At 39.7% G+C, this 22,579-nt stretch overlaps 1 protein-coding gene across 1 annotated transcript in view; it reads left to right on the forward strand.

The window, feature by feature from the left end:
• The window catches only part of CREB1 (cAMP responsive element binding protein 1), a 39,695-nt gene extending 18,176 nt beyond the window's left edge, over positions 1-21,519 (forward strand). The window contains exons 2-8 of the mRNA XM_071562825.1: positions 490-611; positions 3,961-4,107; positions 6,006-6,106; positions 8,996-9,138; positions 10,489-10,671; positions 12,050-12,204; positions 15,121-21,519. Of these exons, the coding sequence (XP_071418926.1) occupies positions 498-611; positions 3,961-4,107; positions 6,006-6,106; positions 8,996-9,138; positions 10,489-10,671; positions 12,050-12,204; positions 15,121-15,261 (984 nt within the window). The 5' untranslated portion in view covers positions 490-497 and the 3' untranslated portion in view covers positions 15,262-21,519. The remainder of the gene's footprint in view (positions 1-489; positions 612-3,960; positions 4,108-6,005; positions 6,107-8,995; positions 9,139-10,488; positions 10,672-12,049; positions 12,205-15,120) is intronic.
• The last annotated feature ends 1,060 nt before the right edge of the window (positions 21,520-22,579 follow it).

A 22,579-nucleotide genomic window follows, 5' to 3' on the forward strand; every position in this document is an offset into this window, starting at 1 on the left:
TCGTGAATTTAGTTCAGGCTGAAGGACCACTGAAAACTGAGTGCCCAACACAGCAGCAACTGGTTACCTGCAGACTGCAGCTGGGGGGAGAGGGAGGGCTGTAGCAGGGCATATTCTTACCTGGGCACTGAGGGAGTGCCCGTCCTGACACACTGCCTGTCGTTACTCCAAATTGCAGAGGTGCTACGTCATCATAGTGCCATTGCTCAAGCAGGTTTTTTAGGATGAGCAAAATGCATTTTTTCTGATCTCATTGTTGGAGGACACTGAACCTGTTTTTCAGAAACATTACATACAGAAAAATTAACCCGGGGCAGACACCTGGCATGAAAAAAATTTGCCTCAGTCCTAATAGTTTGGCAACATTTAATAAGGAAATTAAAACAGCGTATAGTAATGGGAATTCAGCTGCAGTGATTGCTACCAGATCCACCAAGAATAATGGACTTGCATACCAACCCAGACTTACGACAAATGTTGTGATTGTAGGTAACTAAATGACCATGGAATCTGGAGCAGAGAACCAGCAGAGTGGAGATGCAGCCGGTACAGAGGCAGAAACCCAACAGATGACAGTACAGGCACAACCACAGATTGCAACGTTAGCCCAGGTATAAAAATCATAATGGTGTAATAGTTTTACCTATTGGATAATATTTTTAAGAGGAATATTGCCTGCTCATGGGCCTGACAAAAGATTCCATTGATACCATTTTGAAACAGGTGCAATGTGTAGTTCCTTTAATATTTGTTTTCACGGGATTTTAAACTTCCCATCACACTAGGCTGTGTTAGTTCTAAAGAACTGTATGTGTGTAAATTGTGCAATTTAACACAGTAATGAAGGAAAATATTTCTAGAGTTCTTTACCTCGACCATTCCACTGAATCGTATTTTTTTTTTTAATTTGTGTAATTTACTGTCTTTTTTATATTGACTGGATTGTCTCGCTGGTATGTTTTCTGTTAAAAAGCTTGTTTATAGTAGTCAGTTTAATTCTGAAGAAAACAAACTGAAAATACAGATAAATAATGTAACAAATGCAACATCTCATCAGATGGGATTAATATTATAAGTATTATAACCAAGTGGAACAACCTAGCATTTGACAGCTCATGTTATCCTGTTGTCTCTGGAATTTCACAGAATTGTTGGTTGTTTAGAGAGACAGAAGTAGATAACTCGTTATCCTCAAATTATTTTGGAGAGACAAGAAATGCAATCAAAGCTACATCTCTGATTTGGAATCTGGTTTCAATTGTGGATACACTGATGGTTGGCAGAAGGACCTCCACTGTATAAATGAGTACAGAATTGTTTGGCTCCTTTCTGTAACCATTTAATTTAAAACTATTTGTAGTCTGCAAAATAAAAATGGGTGTTTTAGATCTCATAGTTTGTGGAATTCAGTGTCCTTTAAATGGCACAAGCATTAAATCACTTACCATTTTATAAATTATTAGTGTCTTTTTAAAATCATTACCCCTTTTGGTAATCCAGAGATAGTACACTTCCATTCAGGTGATAGTAAAGGGATTAGAGCTGTTAAAATGCACAGGGTGATTTTGTTGGGTGAAGTTGATGTGTGAATTTACAAGCCACCAGCTGCCCTGCACCAGCTTGCCTCTTTGGGCAGCTTTCTCACTGTCTAACTTAGGCACAGGATGTAGGTGGTGTGAATAACACTTCAGTGTGAACTGAGTGGAAGTAGTTTATTTCTCTTGCAAAACCAGTAATCTGCTTCTCACTTGATATTCGTTAAGATTTAGTCCAGAGAAGCAAGAATGTTTTAAATTTATGTGCTAACATACTAACCTCGAGGGAGCTGAACTTACAAGTATGTAGTGAGTTGAATGCACTTTACTTGGAAAAAATTACCCCAGTACTTGAATGAAAATTTTTTCCAAGTAAGAAAAAGCTATACAAGTATGGTTAAAACCCACGTGAAACCACCACAATGTCATTCACTGTATCATTTACACCTTAGCTGCTCCCCAGCCTGTATGTAGTTGTGAAGGTGATAAAGCAATCTAAACATAATTCCTTGTGTTGTTCACATCAGTGTTACATTATTATATTTTTAATATGGGAAGTGGAAGTGTTTGGCATAAGGGAGTGCCCTCAGAGGCTTAGCCAAATCTAAATAACTAATTATGTCAATTTAATTCCTTCATTATCTTTTGTAAAGTCACCCCTATCACAACTTAGTTTAATTGCTGCATTTTAGTGAGTTCAGGGTAGTTTTCAGAGTCAAAAGGAAACTCGTCCCAGTTCCACAAGGTATGAGTCAGAGACATCTGCGGAAGTTACACTCTGCTGTGGGCTTAATCCAACCGCAGTGGCCTCCAGTTGGTCAGCTTTGCCAAGGACTGTTTAGTCAGACATGCATTATTAGAACAGGTCACTTAGTAAAGGAATATAATTTGCCAGAGGAAAGTGGTCTTGTTAATCTCAGCCCCAGTTTCTCTCAGATGCGAGTTAAGTACCACTATGTAATGCTGCAGCTGCTTTCCTGAAAAAGGAAGGTAAAAGCAAATGAAAATTGGTGGATTAGGGAGAGACATCTGTGGAGGAGAGAGGTCTACATGTAATTCCCTTTAATTTTGTTGTTAAACAAGATTTCATTGTAAGTGGTGGGTGTTTATGGAAATTCAGAGATCAGCTATTGCAGGTTTTTGAGAACGATGGGGCCAGCAGGGGATTTCTTTTGGCATCCAGTACACAGCAGCCCTTTGAGATTAGGTAGGGCAGCAGTGCAGCTCCTTCTCGCCCTGGAGCTACATGGATTGAATGTGTTTAAAATGCTGTTGAACCCTGGAGGATTGTTAAATTTTCCAAACTTGGGTGTCTAGAAGAAGGCTGGCTAGTCAGTGACCCGCAACTTGGCTGGAGTCTGCCAGAGCAGCTCTGCCTTGCCTGCATCCTTCCCTGGGGGCTGTGCCATGTGAGGGGGCACAGACTGAGGGTGGTGTGCGCTGGTCCAGCAGCCCTGGCACGCTCCTGTCCTTCAGGAGGCCCCAGCCCTGAATGTGTGTGCTGCGGTAGCAGACAGTTGCTCAGCACTGGGTGTGCACGGAGCATTGGCCCAGATGTGCAGCAGCCTTGGGGCATGGCACTCCACGTGCCCATGATGGTTCTTGTGACCTCCCAGAGTGGGGCTTCCCTGCGAGACATGACTGTCTTTGTGTGGGCACCACTGTGTTTGGAGCCTGAGCCCCGGCACAGGATGTGCTCACCCACCGTGCTGAAGTCACCGGTGTGTCCCCATTGGCAGAGCTGCTGTGCCTACAGCTCTGTGCTGGAATAACACAGTTGTGTTCAAGAACTGAGGGTTTAAAATGTGGGCCATTTTTCCTCAAACTCCAAGATTAGTTTGTGTTGATCTGTTACACCAAATCACAATAACTGCCTACGAAAGACTTCCCCTGCAAACTCACTGTTTCTGTCTGAACACGTGGTCGGTTTTCTTCATTTAAATGGACTTCAGTCTGTAGAAAGTCTGAAAGGTATGATTCCCTAAAAATTTTAATTTCTTATATGTGGCAAACACTTCTCATTTTCTTCAGTGAGAATTAAAATAGCTCAAATCCCATATGTTTCTGCCTTTGACTCAGCAGTGTCTGTAGGAGCACACCCAAGTCCTAGCAGTATCCAACTGAAGTAAGTGAAAGGTAATAATGTGTTGGTATCAGGTTACCTGAAAATAGAGGCAGTTGTGCTTTTCCTTCTTGAGAGTGATTTTCCAAATGATATTTTGAGCCTGCTGAAATTCTGCATTAGATTAATTTGTAAAGTAGGTCAGGTGTTGGGCTTAAGCAGTTCAGGAGGTTTTAAATTCTGCTGAAACATTTGGGTCATCTAACTGGGGTCTAGAAGAGACACAGTTTTTCACCAGAACATGTACTGAAATAAGGAGATTTTGCAATAACCTAATTTGTGCTGACTGTCTCCTCTTTGCAGGTATCTATGCCAGCAGCTCACGCAACGTCTTCTGCACCCACGGTGACCTTAGTTCAGCTGCCCAATGGGCAGACAGTTCAAGTGCATGGAGTAATTCAGGCTGCCCAGCCATCAGTTATTCAGTCTCCACAGGTCCAGACAGTTCAGGTACTGACTGAAGAAATTCCTACTGTGTGAATTGGGCATTTGGAATAGTCCTGTCTTTGCACTGATTTCTAATGTGTTTGTGTCCTGGATTGTGGTTTTGCTTATATAAAATTTAAGAGTATGTTGAAGGCAAAATTGTACAGTTTTTGCTACTCTGTGATTTTTTTCCTGTTTTGGTTTAACCACTTTTCACTGTCAGACATTGCTGAGTTTCATTTCCCTCTTGAATTTGTTTGGTGAGTTTAACAACTTCATGTTTTTTCCTACAATATTACTCTACTTTTTCTCTCTGTTTTGTTTTCATACACCTTTATTGAGTAAGAGTTCATACTACTCTGAAGTGAACAAAAGGATGGCTTTTTTCATAATCTTTAATCATTAATGAGGCTGGTATTCTGGATTGAGAGTCTTTACTACACAGAAAATACTTGCATTGGTTTACAAAACAGATGTCTGTATGTTAATGGTGCTTAAAATACACCTATCAATCCTTACATAGAAATGGTTTTAAAATGTGCCTATTGAGTGTTTTGTGCTTTGTAAAGCTTTTCTCTTCTGTAAAGTAGGACAGGTAATGCAATATGATGAGGTAGCTTGAAGGAGACAAGTAGTCTGAAATCTTTAAAACCTCTAACTTTCTTTTTAACCCCTCAAAGCTCAGTGTTACTTAATGCAGAAATTGTTTGATTTGCAGCAGCTACACAGGGCAAGGACTGTACCTTATTAATCTGCTGTCAGTACACTGAGCTCAAAAATGTTTATTTTGAAAAAGTAGACATTAAGACTTTTTGATACAGATATTTGGCTGGGTATTATTTTAAAAAATAAGGCATGCATAATTTAAAGCTAGCCCATGCTAATAATAATCTTTGTTTTTCCCTATCAGCTTCAGTGCTGAGTTTGTGGCAGGCTCTGGCCTCCTCAGCCATTGCAGTCAAAAGTTGAGTTTTAATCTGTCAGAGGTGAGCAGTTTTCAGATAAGTGCACACTAGCCCAGAGATGGAAGATAAGAGACTGACAATGAAACCATGCTTGGAATTCACCTGGTTCAATGCAAGTCTAAGCATGCTTTGATATCCAGAGCCCAGTAGGTCACAGTCAGCCTTGGACCTGTTCAGGGCCTCTCTCTGATAACTGTGAGATGTGGGTGCCAGCAAGATTTCTGAGTCTCTAGGAATCTTCTCTTCAGTGCATAAAATGTCAGGCTGTGAACTCTGTTTCTTGCACAGGCATCATGAGCTTTGTCATGTGACCATGGTCTTTTAGAAAAATGTATCTGGTTGTAGGTGTCTTATACTTCTGGCATACTTCGAATTTAAAATTATTTAAATATGATTGGTACAGACATTTTAGCTTTCCTACATAAACATTTCTCTTTTTTTTTAGCACAGATATTCAGAACTGCAGCACTACATTATTTTTTAGTATCTTCATGTATGACATTTTGCTGACAATTTCCCCCCAGAAAGGCAGTCTCTCTCTAACATGATCTACCCCATTATTTATAAATGGATGTTTATCAACTTCAGTATTTGTTTCCAAACATTTCTGCTATCTTATTTTTATTTTAGTTACTATCTGCCTAAATTTTACTAAAAAATCTTTGTTTTCTTAAAATGGATAGAAACAGTGTCACGGAAGGCAAAAAATGTGTAGTGTTACTGTTTATCTTTTCTTAGTGGAGTATTTAAATTACCAAGGACATCCTTATGAGCAGATAACTGACTGTGGTCATAGTTTACTGGATCTGTTGCTAAGCAGTATGTCCTTTATGTTCATTCCCTAGATAGCACTGAAGAATGCTTGCATTGTAGTGTTTTTCACAGGATGTCAAGATTTCCTTAAAATAAAGATATTGGAAGTGTCTTGTTAAATTTGATTGCTGTTTTTAATTACAGATCTCCACCATAGCAGAAAGTGAAGATTCACAGGAATCAGTAGACAGTGTCACAGATTCACAGAAACGAAGAGAAATCCTTTCCAGACGACCCTCCTACAGGTACAGAGGTTAAAGCAGAAGCATTTTGCTTGATGGGTCTGGTCATATGGGGGAACAAACAGTGTGATTGTATGATTATTTTTGGATTTACCATTTAACTGAAATCTCTCTTCTGCAACGTCTTGGAATTAGAACATGAAAAATGATCATGGAATAGGATGGAAAGAGATAAGCAAATAGGAGGAGGAAGAAACTTGAGCTGTTACACTCAGTTAAGACAGAAGTGAGCTGAGAATATGCCAATTGCCACATTTGTATCATTATGCTACCTGCCTTAGAGACAGCTTCAATGAGTACTTAATACATGAAATACACCAAAGCTTTGCAGAAGTGATTTCTGTATAATCTGTAGTGTGCAAAAAATCAGCTCTACTGGTTTTCATTATTGTTGAAGTGCTAACAGCAATCCAACTTGATTCCTTTCTCCTATGAGACTTTCAATGAACATGTGATCTTCTATGGCTCAGAGAGAATTTCTATTTGAGTCAAATTTGTTGTGTTTAAAGTTTAAGAAGTCAGGGTATGAGTTGAAGGTAGTGATAGGCATCTTGTGTCTTTAGTTGTCATGGTAAATACCTCAGTGACAAAACCAACTGAGGTGCTCCTTCACATGGTGTTAGTCATGTTACTTTATTAAAATTAAGACTTTGTGCAGCTTTTTGTGTGTGTACTAAATCCCATTTTCGTTCTTAAAATATGCTAAATAGCAGTAAGGAACAGCTCTGGAGTTCAGTAGGTTTTAAGGGACCTGTGGATTCTTGCTGCTACAGAAAATTCAGATGCTCCTTTTTTCTTTATGAGCCTAGCCTTAGAAGTAGAATCTAGACTCTAGGCCTGAGGATATCTCAACCATGGTATTTTTTTAGCACTTGAAGATTATTTTCTACCTTCTCCAGCAGCCTTCAAGGCTGTTATGCTGAAGATAGTAAAAATTGTTGCTGAAGATCCCTAGCTATGATAGATTTGGGAAAATATTTTTATTTGTGAGGAGCAGTGTTGCTAACTTCAAGGCTGCCACAGACTCCTTGCAGTCTGCTTCTGCAGGGAGACACTTGTTTTTACTATATATGGAAGAATGGCTGTATATGGGGAGAGAACAGAGGCAAGTAAACAAGCAGCAAAACTGAAATGAGGGTACTTGTGCATGCTGACTTTTCATTGGGATGGACTCCTTTGCACGCACTGATACCACAGCACAGGCTTTGTTTTCCAACCAGATCCTGGTGACTCAGCAAAACTTTGTAACTGTAATACTTGTATGCACAGCTCAGACTCTGGGCTGCTGCAGGTCGTGTCAGAAAGGCTGAGCCAGACCACTGCTGTGTTCAGTGACTTCCCAGCTGGCACTGTCCAAGCTGCTGTAGCTGGCCCCAGAGACAAGATAGGTGCAGATGTGCTCACAGAATTGAAAGCTCTGTATACCTCTTCCTCAGAAAATCCACTGTGATTTTGCTACTGAAGTTACATCATTGGACGTGGCGCTGAGTGCCATGATCTGGTAAATGGACTAGAGTTGGACCAAGGGTTGGACTCGATGATCTTGGAGGTCTTTTCCAACCCAATCGATTCTATGATTCTATGATTGTGTTCCCCATGTCAGTTCACAGCTGCTATATTTGTAAAGCTGCCACCTTATCATTTATCTTAAATCCATCTTTATGATGGCAAAGGTAAGTTTTAATCACCAGGTCATACTGACATGAGCTTAAAAGTGTTTTTTTATCTTTTTGGGTTTTGTTCTTTGTCATCCCTGCTTTCTCCATATTTTTTCATCTGTTTCTGGTCTAACACCTAGATTGCAAACTCTCTGGATGGAAATGTTTTGTTTGTCTGAGTGGTGCTTGGCACAGTGGAGTCCTTGTGCAGTGCTGGTGTTCTTGCATGCACAGAATCAAAGCAGCAACAGCAAAACTCTGTTTGTCAACCTGCTTAGCAGAATGACTGCACTCCCTGAATGGCTCCATACAGGTGTTCTGGCTCCCACAGCTTTAGGAGCCTTATATAAGAAATTAGTGTTGTCTTGGAACAGGGGTCTAAGCTGTGTTTGCTTCATCCCACAGTGAGTTCTAGTGACAAACCCCTGGAAAACATATGAGAATTACAAAATATATTGTCTTTTACCTAAGCAGCATTTTGCCATAACATAACAGAATATGCCAGCAGTGATGAGGGCTTGGCAGTCCTGAGGAGGGACAGTGTTTGATCTCAGTGATACAAATTGCAGTAACTGCCATGGTCAGTCATGTTCAGTGGGGCCTGTAGAAGTGATGTTTTAGCAGTTTTGGCTTTGAATAATTAACCCATGGAAGTAGTTAGACAGCATGTTCTTTCCTTCTCCCGTGCTACTCTCAGGACTTTTTCAGGCAGGGCACCTGTACACATAACTGTGTGAGTGGGTATTGTCTCTCAGGCAGGTGTTACATTATGACCTGCCTGCTCTCTACAAGCACTTTGCTGCCTTCCTTTTTACTCAGCTCACTGGCTGAGGCATTTATGGTCTCTGAAATGGAGCAGCTCCTCTAATATAAGTGAGGAGACAGGTTTTTACATATTTTTGCTTTCTTCAAATTTTTATCTAGCTAAAATCAGGAAACAAGTAAAAATGGATGAGAGAAACATTTTTAAGAAAAAGGGAAGGTTGTGATATCTCTGTCTTGGGTTTTGAGAAGCACAGCTGTTTTGTGTTGGCTCCCTTGCCCATCTGTGCTTAGCACTTTGAACAGTCCTCTCCAATAAGAGTTTGAAGATAGTACATGTTTGTCGTTCTGCACCCATCTTTTCTTTGCTGGCTTACTGCACTTTACAGTTTTCTCCAGCATTGTGTATCAAATAGAATATCATTTTCCCCAAATTTTTATTAAAATCTCTACAACACACTGTCTTTGCCAGAAAAATTTTGAATGACTTGTCCTCAGACGCCCCAGGAGTGCCAAGGATTGAAGAAGAAAAGTCTGAAGAGGAAACAGCAGCACCTGCCATCGCCACTGTTACGGTGCCAACTCCCATTTACCAAACCAGCAGTGGGCAGTACAGTATGTAGTCTGAATTTCTCAGTGGTGCTAGTAAGTGGGGATGAGAAGATGAAGAGCTATTATTTCTATAACTGTTTGGACTAGGACAAAGCAAGAGGTGAAAAAGAGATGACTTTATTTTGACTGATAACCATGCCTTTTAAACACATTCCTATTGTAAGTATTTGAAAGGTTCATTTCACCTTCTGGGACTGTTTGCCACTTGGTGCAGCTAATGCATCCTGAGGCAAAATAGGAACCACAATGCAATTATAAACTTCTTCAGAAACTAGATGAGGTAATTCAGAAGTTTCTTTTTTGTCATTGCAGATGGTTAATGCTTGTTCACAAAACTGTAACCTCATTAATAGAAAAAAGCATTACAGTCTACAATTACATTTTTAGAAAGTCCTGAAAAAATAAGAATTTCAACAACCTCATTTGAAATATGCAATAAACATACATTTCTGCATTTTCTTAATTCCCTCAATTTTATAGATACAGTGCTTTGACTTAAAGGATTGAGGATACATCAGTAAAGATAGAAGTCACATGCTGTCTCACACAAACATATGCAGTATTAAATATACAAAAAGGAGGAAGAACTACTTGTTTACATCTTTCTTTTAATCTCTTCAAATTTTTCTATCTGTGTTTACTCCCTAGCTACTTTGCTTAGTACCCTGCTTAATTTTACTGAAATGGATGTGGCTAATTCTGCTTCCTGTTATAATAGTTACAGTTAATTGTGCAGACACTTGAGATTCTGGTGTGTCTGTATATAGGAACACAGTGAAATTCTGTGGAATCACAACTGAGGGGTGATGTCCCAGTGTACCTGCATAATAGGATTGAGGGAAAGAAAGGAAAAAAACCCGCAGCATAGTGAGACTGCTTGAAGGAAACTGGAGCTTTATGAATGAAAAACCCTGGTAGGGAGGGTCTGAGGAACTTGTAGAGAAGGGGAGATAGAATCAGAAGAAAAGAAATGCCAAAGCAAGAGGAAAGTGAAACACAAGATGGATAGCAATAGCAGCAGAGGAGACAGAAGGGCATAAAGCATGGAAGAGGAGATGTATTTCAGATGAGAAGAAAAAATAAGGACTGAGAAATAGACATAAACCAACCAAGAAGAATATCTTAACTAACAAAAATTATTCCCTGGGGGAGGTTCGTAGCTCATAAAAAATTGAAAACTTACCTTCAAAACATGATTTCTTTAATGAATATTAAAGCCATGTGTGTGATTTCAGGGTGTATAAGGGTTCGAGGGATTTCACTCAGATAAATGTTCTTCCATATCTAGGTTTAATACTGTAAGTTAAAGAGTAAAATAGTATCTTAAATGCTGTGTTGATTTTTTGGCTGCAGTTGCTATTACCCAAGGAGGAGCAATACAGTTGTCTAACAATGGCACAGATGGAGTACAAGGTCTCCAGACACTGACAATGACAAATGCAGCTGCAACCCAGCCTGGCACCACCATTTTACAGTATGCACAGACCACAGATGGACAACAGATACTTGTACCCAGCAACCAAGTTGTTGTACAAGGTGAGAAACTTCACAGTCAGTCATTCTGGATAACATTTTCTCCATGCAGATACAAGTTGCCAAACTAACTCCCTCAAATGTGTCAGGAAACAGAATTAACAGCTTTGGCAGGATAAGTCTCCAAAATTAGTAAAGGAAATTCTGGACAAAGCTATTTGTCACATTTTCTTGGAGCTTTCCCCTTTAGATTGATAAAATTGTAGATATTTTGGGGTTACTTTTTTAAAACAATATATTTGGTTTTGATTTTCCATGCTGTATTTCCTGGGTTTTGTCCACACAATTTTCTTTATATTCTGCAAAAGCTGATACCACTTCAGAGTTCCGAGTTCTCCCATATCCGCAACAATATGAAATTTAAAGCATTAAAAAAAGATAGGAAAGAAGGTTGTTTGATTCTAAACTTTAATTTATTAGTGATTTTTTCCCTTTTCAAATACAAGCCTTAATTCCTTCCTATTGTGACTTTTGTAATTAGTCACCAAGTAGTTAATCAGTGAGTCTTGGAATCATAGAACAATTTACAATAGTGCCTTAAGTCATCATTTGGTCTGGCCCTCCACGTGGCATGGCTACTTTAACTTAGAATAAGTTGTGGATTTTTATTGTATTAAAATACATGTTTTGGTTTATTAAAAATGGAGAGTTATTATTTAATTTTTTTAAAATTGAAAATAACAGAGAAAGTTTACCTCAGCTTTTATGATTGTAAAGCAGTTGATTTGAAAGTTACCCAGTGAAGAGTTTTCCAGGCATCAGTGAAAGTATCAGAGAAAAATACTATTGTTGCATTGATGTTCTGGGTTTTGTGTTCTGAAGGACATGTGATTTCTTTAGGTGATATTGTGTCTTTTATGAGCTCAGGCAAAATTTACACACTCCTAAGATTACAGTGAAAAAAAAAAGAAACCCAAAACCTTACTCATTCTAGAGAAGTAGTGAAGTTGAGTGTGCACTCAACTCTTGTGAGAGTAAATGCTACATTTCTACGCCCTTTTTTCTATGCCCAACACTTACACAGGCAGTTTCTCCTTTTGCAGAGACATTTGGAGCATAGCTAGAGATAGCCCCATCCTTCACTAGTTCTGCCTGTAAACCAGAGAAGTAAAAAGAAATACACTAAAGGAGAAAGAAGCACAGCTATACAGCCAGAAAAAGCAAATTACCAAGCACAAGTGAAGACTTTCTGAGCAAGAATGCCCCAAACCTTGCATATGTTAATAATCTAAGATGAGGCAGCAGTGATGAGGCAGGTGGTGGCCATCCCTCCTGTCCTGTGGCCCGGAGTGCTCGGTCAGATGGATGACACAGTGTTTGTTATACCACGTGTGACAGTGCTGTCACCACACTGACCCCACGTGCCCTTGTGTCTCTTCAGCTGCCTCAGGAGATGTGCAGACCTACCAGATCCGCACGGCCCCGACCAGCACCATTGCCCCCGGCGTGGTGATGGCATCGTCCCCCGCGCTCCCCACGCAGCCGGCAGAGGAGGCCGCGCGCAAGAGGGAAGTGCGTCTAATGAAGAACAGGCAAGTAGACTGAGATCACTTCCTTTTTTCCACTCAGCTCTGCATAGAACTACAGTGTCAAGCACTGAGAATCATGATCTTTCTTAGTAATTTTATGAAATCATTTCTGAAGAATTTGTGTTTATTTAAAGTTGCAAAGCAAAGATGCCCAGCAGCTGATGCTGTGTGCTGTGGTTATGAAACCTTGAGTAAAGGTGTTAGACTCACTCTGTGAGGTGCATGAATTGGTTTGTTGACAAAGGAAAAAAGTAATTGGTGAGAGACTTGTACAACTGCAGATATATGTTCTTACAAACTCCATGGTGAGCTGATTTTTTTTAGTTAATACATTCATGTAGTTTCCTTTCCTGGATTCTTTCCCTTTGCCCTCTGTGTGCATTCCCCTTGCTGCTGGCCCATCTGTGCTCTTCATGACTGTTTTCTTGATTGTCTCACTTGTTTCCTTTAGCTGCTTGCCCCTTGGGTTTTCTTCTCCCAGGGCAGAAAGGCTCAAGGAAAGGCTAAACAAGCAGCTACGCCTTTTGATTAAAGTCTTCTGGAGCCAGTAGAGGCAGCAGAGGAGCTGAAAGAGAGGCACTTGCTCCTGTAGGATATAATGTGTGAGGAGGAACAGCCAAGGTAGGAGCTGGTGGAGGTAGCAAAGGAAGGGAGCAGTAGAGAGCAGGTGGGCATGATGCTCGATAAGCCTTTGTTATGGGGCAGGGAAGGGGTGGGCCTGAGCTGAGCCATCACACCCAAGCTTGAACTCTTACCCACAGGGCACAGATGTGAGCCTGAATGTTACACTGTGACACTGTGAACACAATACTTCCTTCCCTTCTGAGGAGGGGAAGCCCCCTGCAAACCTTGTTCACTTCATCTGTCAGTCTGAACAAAACTGATGTTGTACAGGTTCATTTGTCTTCTGTAGGTTGCTGTGCTGGGAACACAATAGAAACTTACATGAGCAGACCCAGTGCTTATATGAGGGGCTTTAATGAAGTAAATAATGCTGAATAGCAGAGTTCACTTTTGTAGAAGGTTTTAGTACAGAATGTCACCTATCTCCCCTTTTTATGTATTTTTCTGATAACAATGAACAGTAGATATCACCCTTTCAGGCTGTGCGTTTGAGAAAAATTTAATTAGAATCACAGAATATTCTCATTTAGGCCACAGTCTTATTCCAGTAAAAGAAAGCTTTTGTGTTTGTGAAAGCCAAGAAAAACAATGGGGAATTACCCCAACTTGAGTTAAATTGACAGCTTTTGCCACAGTATCATGTTGCATGTGGTGCTTTTAGCCTGCCTGCTTAATGGATCCTTGCAAATCTAGGGTGCATAGCAAAGCTGGGAAAAGGGGTAGAGGCAGATGGTGAGGTGGTACTTACTGGAGGATTATAGTGTAAATATTCATAGATATTGTTGTGCAAATTTTCTGTATAAATTTTACATTTTTAAAGCTCTTTTGTAATCCAGTATAACTCTGGCTGTTCATAATAAACAACTAATGCACACAGCCTTGAGGTGGCTTAATATGCAGCCTAAGCTGGCACAAAAATCACAAAAAGAAAGAAAATGTTGTCACCCAAGGAGATATGTTAGTAGCTTGCACTGGAAGGCACTTCCTGATTCAGTAGTACTTAATCTTTTGATAACAGCCCAAAATTACTTAAATTCTAAATGTTTCACATGACCTACTGAAGCACTTCAAGCATGTGAAATTGTATTGGTAGGACTGACAAATGGATACCTGGGTCCTTTCAAGGCTTACAAACTATGTTTTCTTCATCCTGTCTCATTTGTGGAGCTGAATTAAAAAAATTACTTTAGAAGTTTCTTATCAGTTAGGTCCTGGAACACTGTCTTTTTTTTTACCTAGTACTACAGTTAATATTTATCCAATAAATAGAAAAACTGGGTTCAGTTTTGTCCCGTCATTTCCCAGAACATTGACTGTATCACCAGTCTATGTAGTGTTAGCAATGAAGGGATATGCTGACTCTATTTTTGACGCTGTTCTGCTTTGCACCTAAAGGCTCAGGCAAACAAGTGTGTATATTTCCATGTGTCTGCTGCTTGGACAAGTTGCACTGCAGGAGTAGAGCCCTGTCTGGGCTCCCCTCTGCTTGTGGCATTTAGCCTTGTGCTTTCTTTGCACATTGGTGCCTTCCCTGTTGCTGTGCAGGGTGGCTTCTGCCTTGCTGTTCTGCCTTTAGGATGCTCAGCAGCACATTAATACCTTTCAGGTGTTTTTCACTGGTGTTCTCAGTGTGTTATGAAGTTACCTACAGGCAACTCAGTCTTTACAAGCAAGGCTTAAAAGTTTGTCTATCTTGAGATCTGCTTTAGCACATTACCACACTAGCACAGCCAACAAGGACTAAAGAATGATACAGTTCCCAGTGCCTGTTTGTTTTGTGGTACTTTTATTTGAGACTCTTACATTAGCATTGCAGTGATGCAGACATTATTATTAAAATGAAAGCATTGCTTGACATGGTTGTTCTAAATACAGTGCCTTTTTACACCAGTTAAACATCACGTTGGACTTCAGCAAAGGGAAGACTTAAAGACTGCAAAAAGAATAATAGATGATAATAAAATCAATTCAATTGTTGCAGCAGCATTTGACTCAGCCTAAAAGCTGTAATGTAAATTCTGCAAGCAGAATTTTATCACTGTATAGGATCCTTTTCTCACAGAAACAGAATTTTATTGGTGCTGTCTTGGAATGATATGTGGAGATCTTGAGTGTGCATGATTTGTGAGGAGCAATTGTTACGAATTCAGTGATTTTTCCTCACTTGCATTTCTTATCAGCACCTCCATATTCTGAAAATGGCAGTACTAGGTAAAGGTTTGACCTGAAAACAGTTAAGTAGCCCATGTCTGCAAATGATTGTTCTGGATTTGAATGGCCTTTTTTGCTTTGCAGAGAGGCAGCACGTGAATGTCGCAGGAAGAAAAAGGAGTATGTGAAATGTCTAGAAAATCGAGTGGCTGTGCTTGAAAACCAAAACAAGACACTGATTGAGGAGTTGAAAGCACTTAAGGACCTTTACTGCCACAAATCAGATTAATTTTGGATTCTCGTTTTCACTTGTCCAGAATGGGATAGAGACTAGTTCTGGCTATACCCAGAAAGACAAAGTAAACTTTTTATTTTCTAAACATTTCTTTTTTTCTATGCGCAAAACTGCCTGAAGCAACTGCAGAATATACTTCATCTGTGCTTTGCATCAAACTGTGAATGTTCAAGTACTTGCCTCCACTTCTCCCCTTACAAGATGAATTTCATCATCAACCTCAGCGTGAAGAAGAACAGGCTTCATTCTCGTCTCCCCATCCTCTTCTCCCCATCCTCTTCAAGAAGTAACAGTGGTCACTTGGGAAGTTACTGTGGGAAGGGTCCTTTTGTAGTGATGTCAAGAATTTGTGCTGAGCTCTTCCCATTGCCTTAGAGACAGAACCACCCCAGCCTCCTGGTCCAGCAAACTTTGGGCCACTTAGGTGGAGCATGCATGGTACAATGAAGAAGCAATGTTTGCCAAATTGGTTTCACACACTCATTATGAACTGTACAAATACACAGCTAAGCAGCATGCCAAATGAAAGGCTTCACTGGCACGTCCTTGGTGTGGAGATAACACCTTTTTCAAACTAGCCCAGGAGGGGGGTTGATTTGTAATCTATGTTAAGCCCTCCTGGACTAGTAAAAACTTCTCCATAACTCGGAAACAAATGCATTGAAATGAGCTTCACTGGTCTATTGTTGCTTCTCATAGCTTATGTGTGCAAGTGTGTTCAGCATTCTGAATGCACAAAAAGCAGAAACCTATAGGTTATAGGTTGGAATATGATATTTGGATGGGAAAGGAATTCAGAGTAAAAAAGATGCAATATTGACATTCTGAAAACAGTAAGCAAGGGTAACACATGAAAGCATACCTGTTTGTACACAGAACAACTAAGCAGTTGAAGCTTGGCCATCTCCACATAAATACTCTCTGATGATAGTATGGTCTGTGTCCCAAGTCCTCTCAAGCAACGAGGTTGTTTCTATTTCCCTACCATTGTCTTATGTAATGGAAATCATTGTATTCAATGGAAACATTAGTCTGGTTTGCTAAATTCTTTTTCATACTTGAAGGCTGCCTTCCATACATAAATTGTAGTGTGACAGCTACTAGAACAACCTCAAATACTGAAGAGGACTTCAGACACAAATACTCCAACTTCTGCTTCACAAGGGACAATACTGATTATTTGAACCTGGCCAGGTTAGCTAAATTCTTAATTTATTTGGAGTATTTTTTCATGTAAAGGGTCACATTTACTGAGTAATTAATTCCTGCAACTAAAATTACTCATGTGCTTCAAATGTTTGCAAGATCAATTTTTTTGTGTACACTGAGGAACTGTGGTATTTCCCAGATTTATGTTAGAAAAGGTAGTTCATGTTTAAAAAACAACTCTGTACTAAGCATTAGGACTTCAAAAGAATAATTATCAAAAAGAACCAAAAACGAGTATCAAGAAGTTGTCGGAAAGAATCATGGGTGGTTTGTTCACTGGCCCTCTGAAGCCAAGTCTCCTGATAGGTTATGGAGTAAGTTTACTCTGGGCTTCTGGTCAAACTGTTATGTATAGAAACACATGAATAAGGCTCTGGTCTGTACTAATGCCTTGCCTAGCAGATTATTAGTTAATATTTTTCCCCATTCACTCTGTTTTTAAGAAAAATTTCATACCAAGCTTCTAAAAGGTTATGCAATCAGCGTGATGTTACAAGAAAAACATTTGGAAGACTCTGGGCAGTTGAGTCTCAAACACCTAAGCAGTATTAAAAGTTCTAGATTTCTCATTTGAGAGGGCATTCAGTTTCCAAGAGACTTAATTTAAAAAGAGCAAGGTTAAACTTACAGCATTGTTGTTAAATCTAAAGTTATCAAGAATTTCAAATTACATTTGTATTTCAAGAAGAGAACATAAGTATCAGAAATGTGAAAGAATTAATTTTCACAAGTTTTGAGGGGTTTTATAAATGGTCTATTTTTATCTGCCATAGAGAGCTGATTTTCTTGTTTTTATTTAATGGAAGATGAATCTATTAGTTTAGCAATGCAAATTTAAGGAAGATCCTAAATTCTCAGCAATGCTTTTATAAAAATTATCTGTTTCCTAAAGTGAACAAATAGAAATACATGCAACGGTTACAGTTTCCAGAAATAATGCTAAAGTAGAAATGTGCATAATGCAGGGATCGTTCTGGTAAAACGTGAAGCTCATGGTGGCCTCATTTACAATGACATGGAATGGTTCCTCTGGCCTTGAGAAATATGGAAAAGGCTGTGCATGTCCACATTAAGTCAGGAGGTTTTTAGGATATCTGTTTGCAAAAACATGAGGTTTTGCTGTGAACCTGAATGAGGCGAGCTGTGATCTGAGAGCTGTGGCTGGTGGGTAATGGGCACTGTAGTGCTTGCTGATGGTCACTGGGCACAGAACCTGGGAGCTGAATGGACATGGGAGCCTTGAACAGTACCCAGAGTTCTCCTAATATGGCATTGATTGGTGCAGGTTTGTGCAGCACTGAGGGGAGAACTGTGTTACCAGTTTGTCTGTGTGTGGTCTGCAAGTGGCCTGTAGAGTTACTAATCTAGACCTCATTAGCAAATAATGTTTCACTAAGAAAAAGATGTTATTTTAAAGTACATAGGGATCTGCAGGAATCTTTATTTTTATTTATGAGGGTTTAAGGACGAATTTATTTAATGGAAATTTCAAATCACATTAATAAAAAATGTATTAGACCAAGTACAGGGCTGGCTAGGCTACCCCATACATGCTTTACTGTTTATAATGACACAAAAAGGGAAAGAGTATGACACAGGAATCCATTCCTATGTTATTTACACCAAGTATTGAGGTTGGGGTAATAATCTTCTATAAACTAAGGCTATTTGGAAGTAGGATGGAAATTATGCTGGCGGGGGGAGGGAGGCTTTGTTTTATATCTCACAATTGTGAGTTTTCAAGAACTGATAGCCTGTTTTACCTGAAGAGAGGGTTAGAAAGGGCTAGATCCATTATGTTCATAATAAACAAGAATTGGTTTGAAATATAGTTTTTGTAATGTCATTATTTTGCAAAACAACAGCACCAGTCAGGCAGTTAAGATATTGTCAAAGGTGCTCTTTTAATTTAGATATTCTTGGAAAATACATATGTATAATATATGTACATATATATATATACACACAGTATATAATCTACAGCTCTGAGAGCTTTTAAGTCAGGAATGCTGAGTATTATAGTATATGGAGGTCAGAAAAAAGTTTTTACTTTTCTGTGTGTGTCTGGGTGTGTGTGGGTGTGTGCGTGTGTGTGAAAGCTTCCCCACCCCAGGAGCTCTGGGCTGCGTTACTCTGGCGCTTATTACTGATTTGTTTTGTGCTGTTTCTCAGTTACCCATTTTCAAGAATTTTATTTCATCTTTCATGGCTTTTGTGAGGTTTGTTTTTTATTGGTGGAGATTTTTGAAATTCTGTAAACAGTTGTTTTACAACAACCACCACCCCCCAGAATAATTCACTTTTGTGCTTTTTCTCTCCGGCAGCTATAGATCAAAGGCAGAACATTTAGAAAGGTTGCTAAGGTGTTCTTTTCTAAAGGAACCACTGGTAAGACTTCTGTTTTCCTCCAGGGTAGTTACTTAAGCAGCAATTTCACCAGCACCAGGTAGTTGCCAGCACCATCACCTGTATCCAAAAGCACAATTTTAGCCTGTCATGCTCATCAGGACTGTGCAGACACCTGTAGGTTCTGGCTATTCTGTAGTTGGCGTTTGCATTGTCATCTCTGGTACTTGTACATTGGTCAGAAAATCAGAGGGGTGTTTGGAATCATTAAGAGGCTCAGGAAAAGAAAAGATAGATTTAATAAGAAAAAACAGCCCTGAGAGTTTCTGACCTAAACTTGTACCACAGGGTTTTTATTTAAATCTGGATTTCCAGTAAACTGCAGCTGCAAGTAGTCATCTGTTAGCAAAAACTAGTCACTGCTTTTTTTTTCCCTTTTTTTCCTTATTTATGACAGACAGTGCTTTTTGTGGGTTAAAGACAAGTCTCCCCATCAAAGCAGGTTCAGTATCAATGGTTGCAAATCTGTGACAATTCGTATTTAATTGGTTTTCTTAGACCTTGTTTTTATGGTCATTTTCTCACCCTGAAGCTGGTTAGTGATGTAACATTTGCCAATGATCCAACCAAAAGGTCATGTATTTATTTTTGTTACACTCTGTTCTTTGTAAATGTTTAATTAAAATATGCACTTTTTAAAAAAAGAAAAAAACAAACAAAAAACATTAAAAAACCCTACAGAGAACAAAAAAATTAAGATCAATTTGGTTTGCTTGAGAAGCTTCCTGGCATAATTATTGTAATCCTGCTGCCTGCACGCACTTGACTCCTCTCCCCACAGCAGTTGACTCCTTGGCTAATTTAACTTGTGGATCAGCACCTGGTGCCCAGCAGGCAGAGCTGCAGAACGGCAGGGGAGCTGAGGGGGCAGCACTGAGGGCTGGAAAGGATCGAGCCTGTGGTGTCTCTGAGCAGTATGTACAGGATGGATGTGAAATTATTTTTAGAGTAGAACTAGTTCAGTGATCCCATGTGAGAAGGGGAGGTTAATTTGGAAGGAAAGATAAACTATTTTTCAGCCACTTTATTCCCCCTTTCTTAATTTGAGATTTGCCTGCAGATTTTACAAGCTGCCTTCCAAGAAAATAAATCAAAAGGCTTTCCAATTCTTTGACACCGAGAAGTAAAGGTACATTGACAAAATGTCACCCTGCTTTAGAAGAGAAGCACCACCTTCCTTTTGCAGGAATGATAATTTAGCCATAACCCTAAAATCTGTTGCTGTGAGCAGGTTTTGAAAAGCATACAGTATATTGATGGTTCTCTGTAGTCTGCCTGGGAACTCGTTTTCCTGAGCTGTGTAATTTGCTATCTGTGAAAGACACTGATTTTGCAAAAGCCTGAATGTATCATGTAGCTCAGTTGGTCTGGAAGGAGCCAGACTAATGAAGAGAGGGTGCTGAAATCTGCCTACTGTGTGCTTGTGACAGATTCAGGTCTGTGGATGGATATGGCTTAAGTCTGGACATCTTTGGGGAAAAGAGACCAGATCCAGTTGGTAAAGAGGGTTTGCATGTCAAGTGTTTTGCCTTGGAATGCATTTTTTAAATGTATTTAAGCTGTGGCCTGCAGAGACATGCTTGGGCTGGTCTGCGTAGCACAAATTGAAAAGAGTGACCAGTTTGCTCTCTGGCACTGCAGGTGCAGGTTTGTCCCTTGCTGTGTGGTGAGTTCAGGACTTGCTTTGGCCAGGGAGAGGCAGGAGCGGGCAGCTTCCTTGGGAGCTGTGTGCTGGCAGGGAAGGGGATGGGCAGGGACAGGCTGGGATGGCCCACAGTTGGCACACTCCATAAGCTGAGCATTTACTGTAGTCACAACCTGGGAGCAGGCAGCTCACTCAGCCTCAGCAGTACTTCTCTAAGTTAGGGGATAGCTGAGTGAGAGCACAGGGAAGGAAGGCCTTGAGCCAGTGAGTTATCTGGAAATGGCCACTCTTAAGAACTAAAGATGTTCAGATGCTCTCCACAAGCTGTATTTTATCCAGGTGCCACTCCATTTTTTTGTGTGTAATTACATTTATTTATATTAAAACATTAATTTTAAAAGGTCTAGAACTTTGAGTTTGAATGAGATTTGAAACTGTGCTGCTTATATGCACTTCTTGGGATGGGGAACAGGGCAAGAAGAGGTGCTAGTTGGCAGCCAATCCCTCCACAGACTTGTCCCCAGATTGGTTGTTCACTTCAAAAATGAATTGTTTCTACTCTGGATTTATAATTTGAAATTGTTTTGGAACAATGTATTTCAGGGAAGCTTCCAGAGTGAGAGTTATTATTCTCCCTTTGTAATATAAGCTGGAAAGTGTAAGTTCACCTCATCTGCATTTCTGATTCTTTACCCAAACCATGTCAGCACAGAACAGGGTATTTGAGCTTGACTCCCACATACTTGTGGAAGTTAAAAGACTAAATAAAAATCCATTACTGGGGGAAAATAATTTTTTTTACATCTCCCCAAAAATCTAGGAACATCCTTGTGTTCTGGTTGTTTTTTTTTTTACTTATTTTTTGTGCTTTATCTGTGTTTAAAAAAATTGTACTGGGTTATAATGCATTTTATTAACACTATGTACATATTAGCTGCTTTGTGTTTCAGAATGATAGTAATTGCTTTGTATATTAAAGTGATTCTTGTGAATTTGTGAATTATTGTCATAAAGAAGTGCTTTTTCTTACTGTAACCTTTGTGGTATAAACTGTCATAACTCCCTTTTTACACAAACATTTATGTGCAGTCACATAAACATGCTTTAAAAAACTCTACAAAGCCTCTTTTTTGAGCAGGGTGTTCCATTTATGCTAACTTAGTGGCAAGTGGTAAGTAGATAGGGATATGGGAAAAGGCACATTTTGAGCTAACTGTGGTGTCCTCTCATGATCTGGCCTGCTCTGAGTATTCATGAGGTATTCTGCCCAAAGAGAAGGCTTTTTCAGTCTTGATTGAATTGGACTAGTAAGAGGTTAAGTCCTGAAAAACAATGTTTCTCTTCCACTTCTGATATTTTTAAACCTGGTTTTCAGCATCTATTCTGGTGGCAGTTAGTTCTGTTGTTTAATAATGTCTGAAAGACTTATGCCTTTCACCGTTTAAATATGCTGCATTTCTCACTTATAAGCTTTCCTGTAAACCACATACTACTGATGTTAAGAACAGAACAGAAACAGAAGGCATCAGACACTGCAAGGATTGCACCCCGATTATGTAATCTGCAAGGCTGGATCCAAACACTGGGATGAAAGCCAGGAGAGCAAATGCAGCACTGAGGTAAACACACCTCCAGTGAAATCAAGGAGAAAGCAGTAAGGTCAGCTCATTACAGCTGGGGTTTTGTGGTTTTCACAACTGAGCGTTTTCATAATGCCATTCATGTACTTGCTCAGAAAAATCTACACTTCATTAATGAGGGAGAATCCCAAACAGGGGTTAGTCCATGAGATAAAAATGCAGATTGGCTTGAATTTTGCACTGAAAAGAACTGGGTAACAAAGGTCCCTGCATAGTCAGTAAGTCAGCTGGTAAACCAGAGTCTTCTGACACTGCTGCACCTCGAAGCTCTTGATCAATAAGATACAGAGCTGAATCTCACACTATGTGTCATAATCAAACATTATTTTAGTTGCAATGACATTTTAGAAAAATTTGTTCCTTGCAAAATGGCATGTTTTAGGGATGGTTTCTCAGTCTCATAGCACATTCA

The sequence above is a fragment of the Pithys albifrons genome, chromosome 8, assembly GCF_047495875.1.
Source record: "Pithys albifrons albifrons isolate INPA30051 chromosome 8, PitAlb_v1, whole genome shotgun sequence".
NCBI lineage: Eukaryota > Metazoa > Chordata > Aves > Passeriformes > Thamnophilidae > Pithys > Pithys albifrons.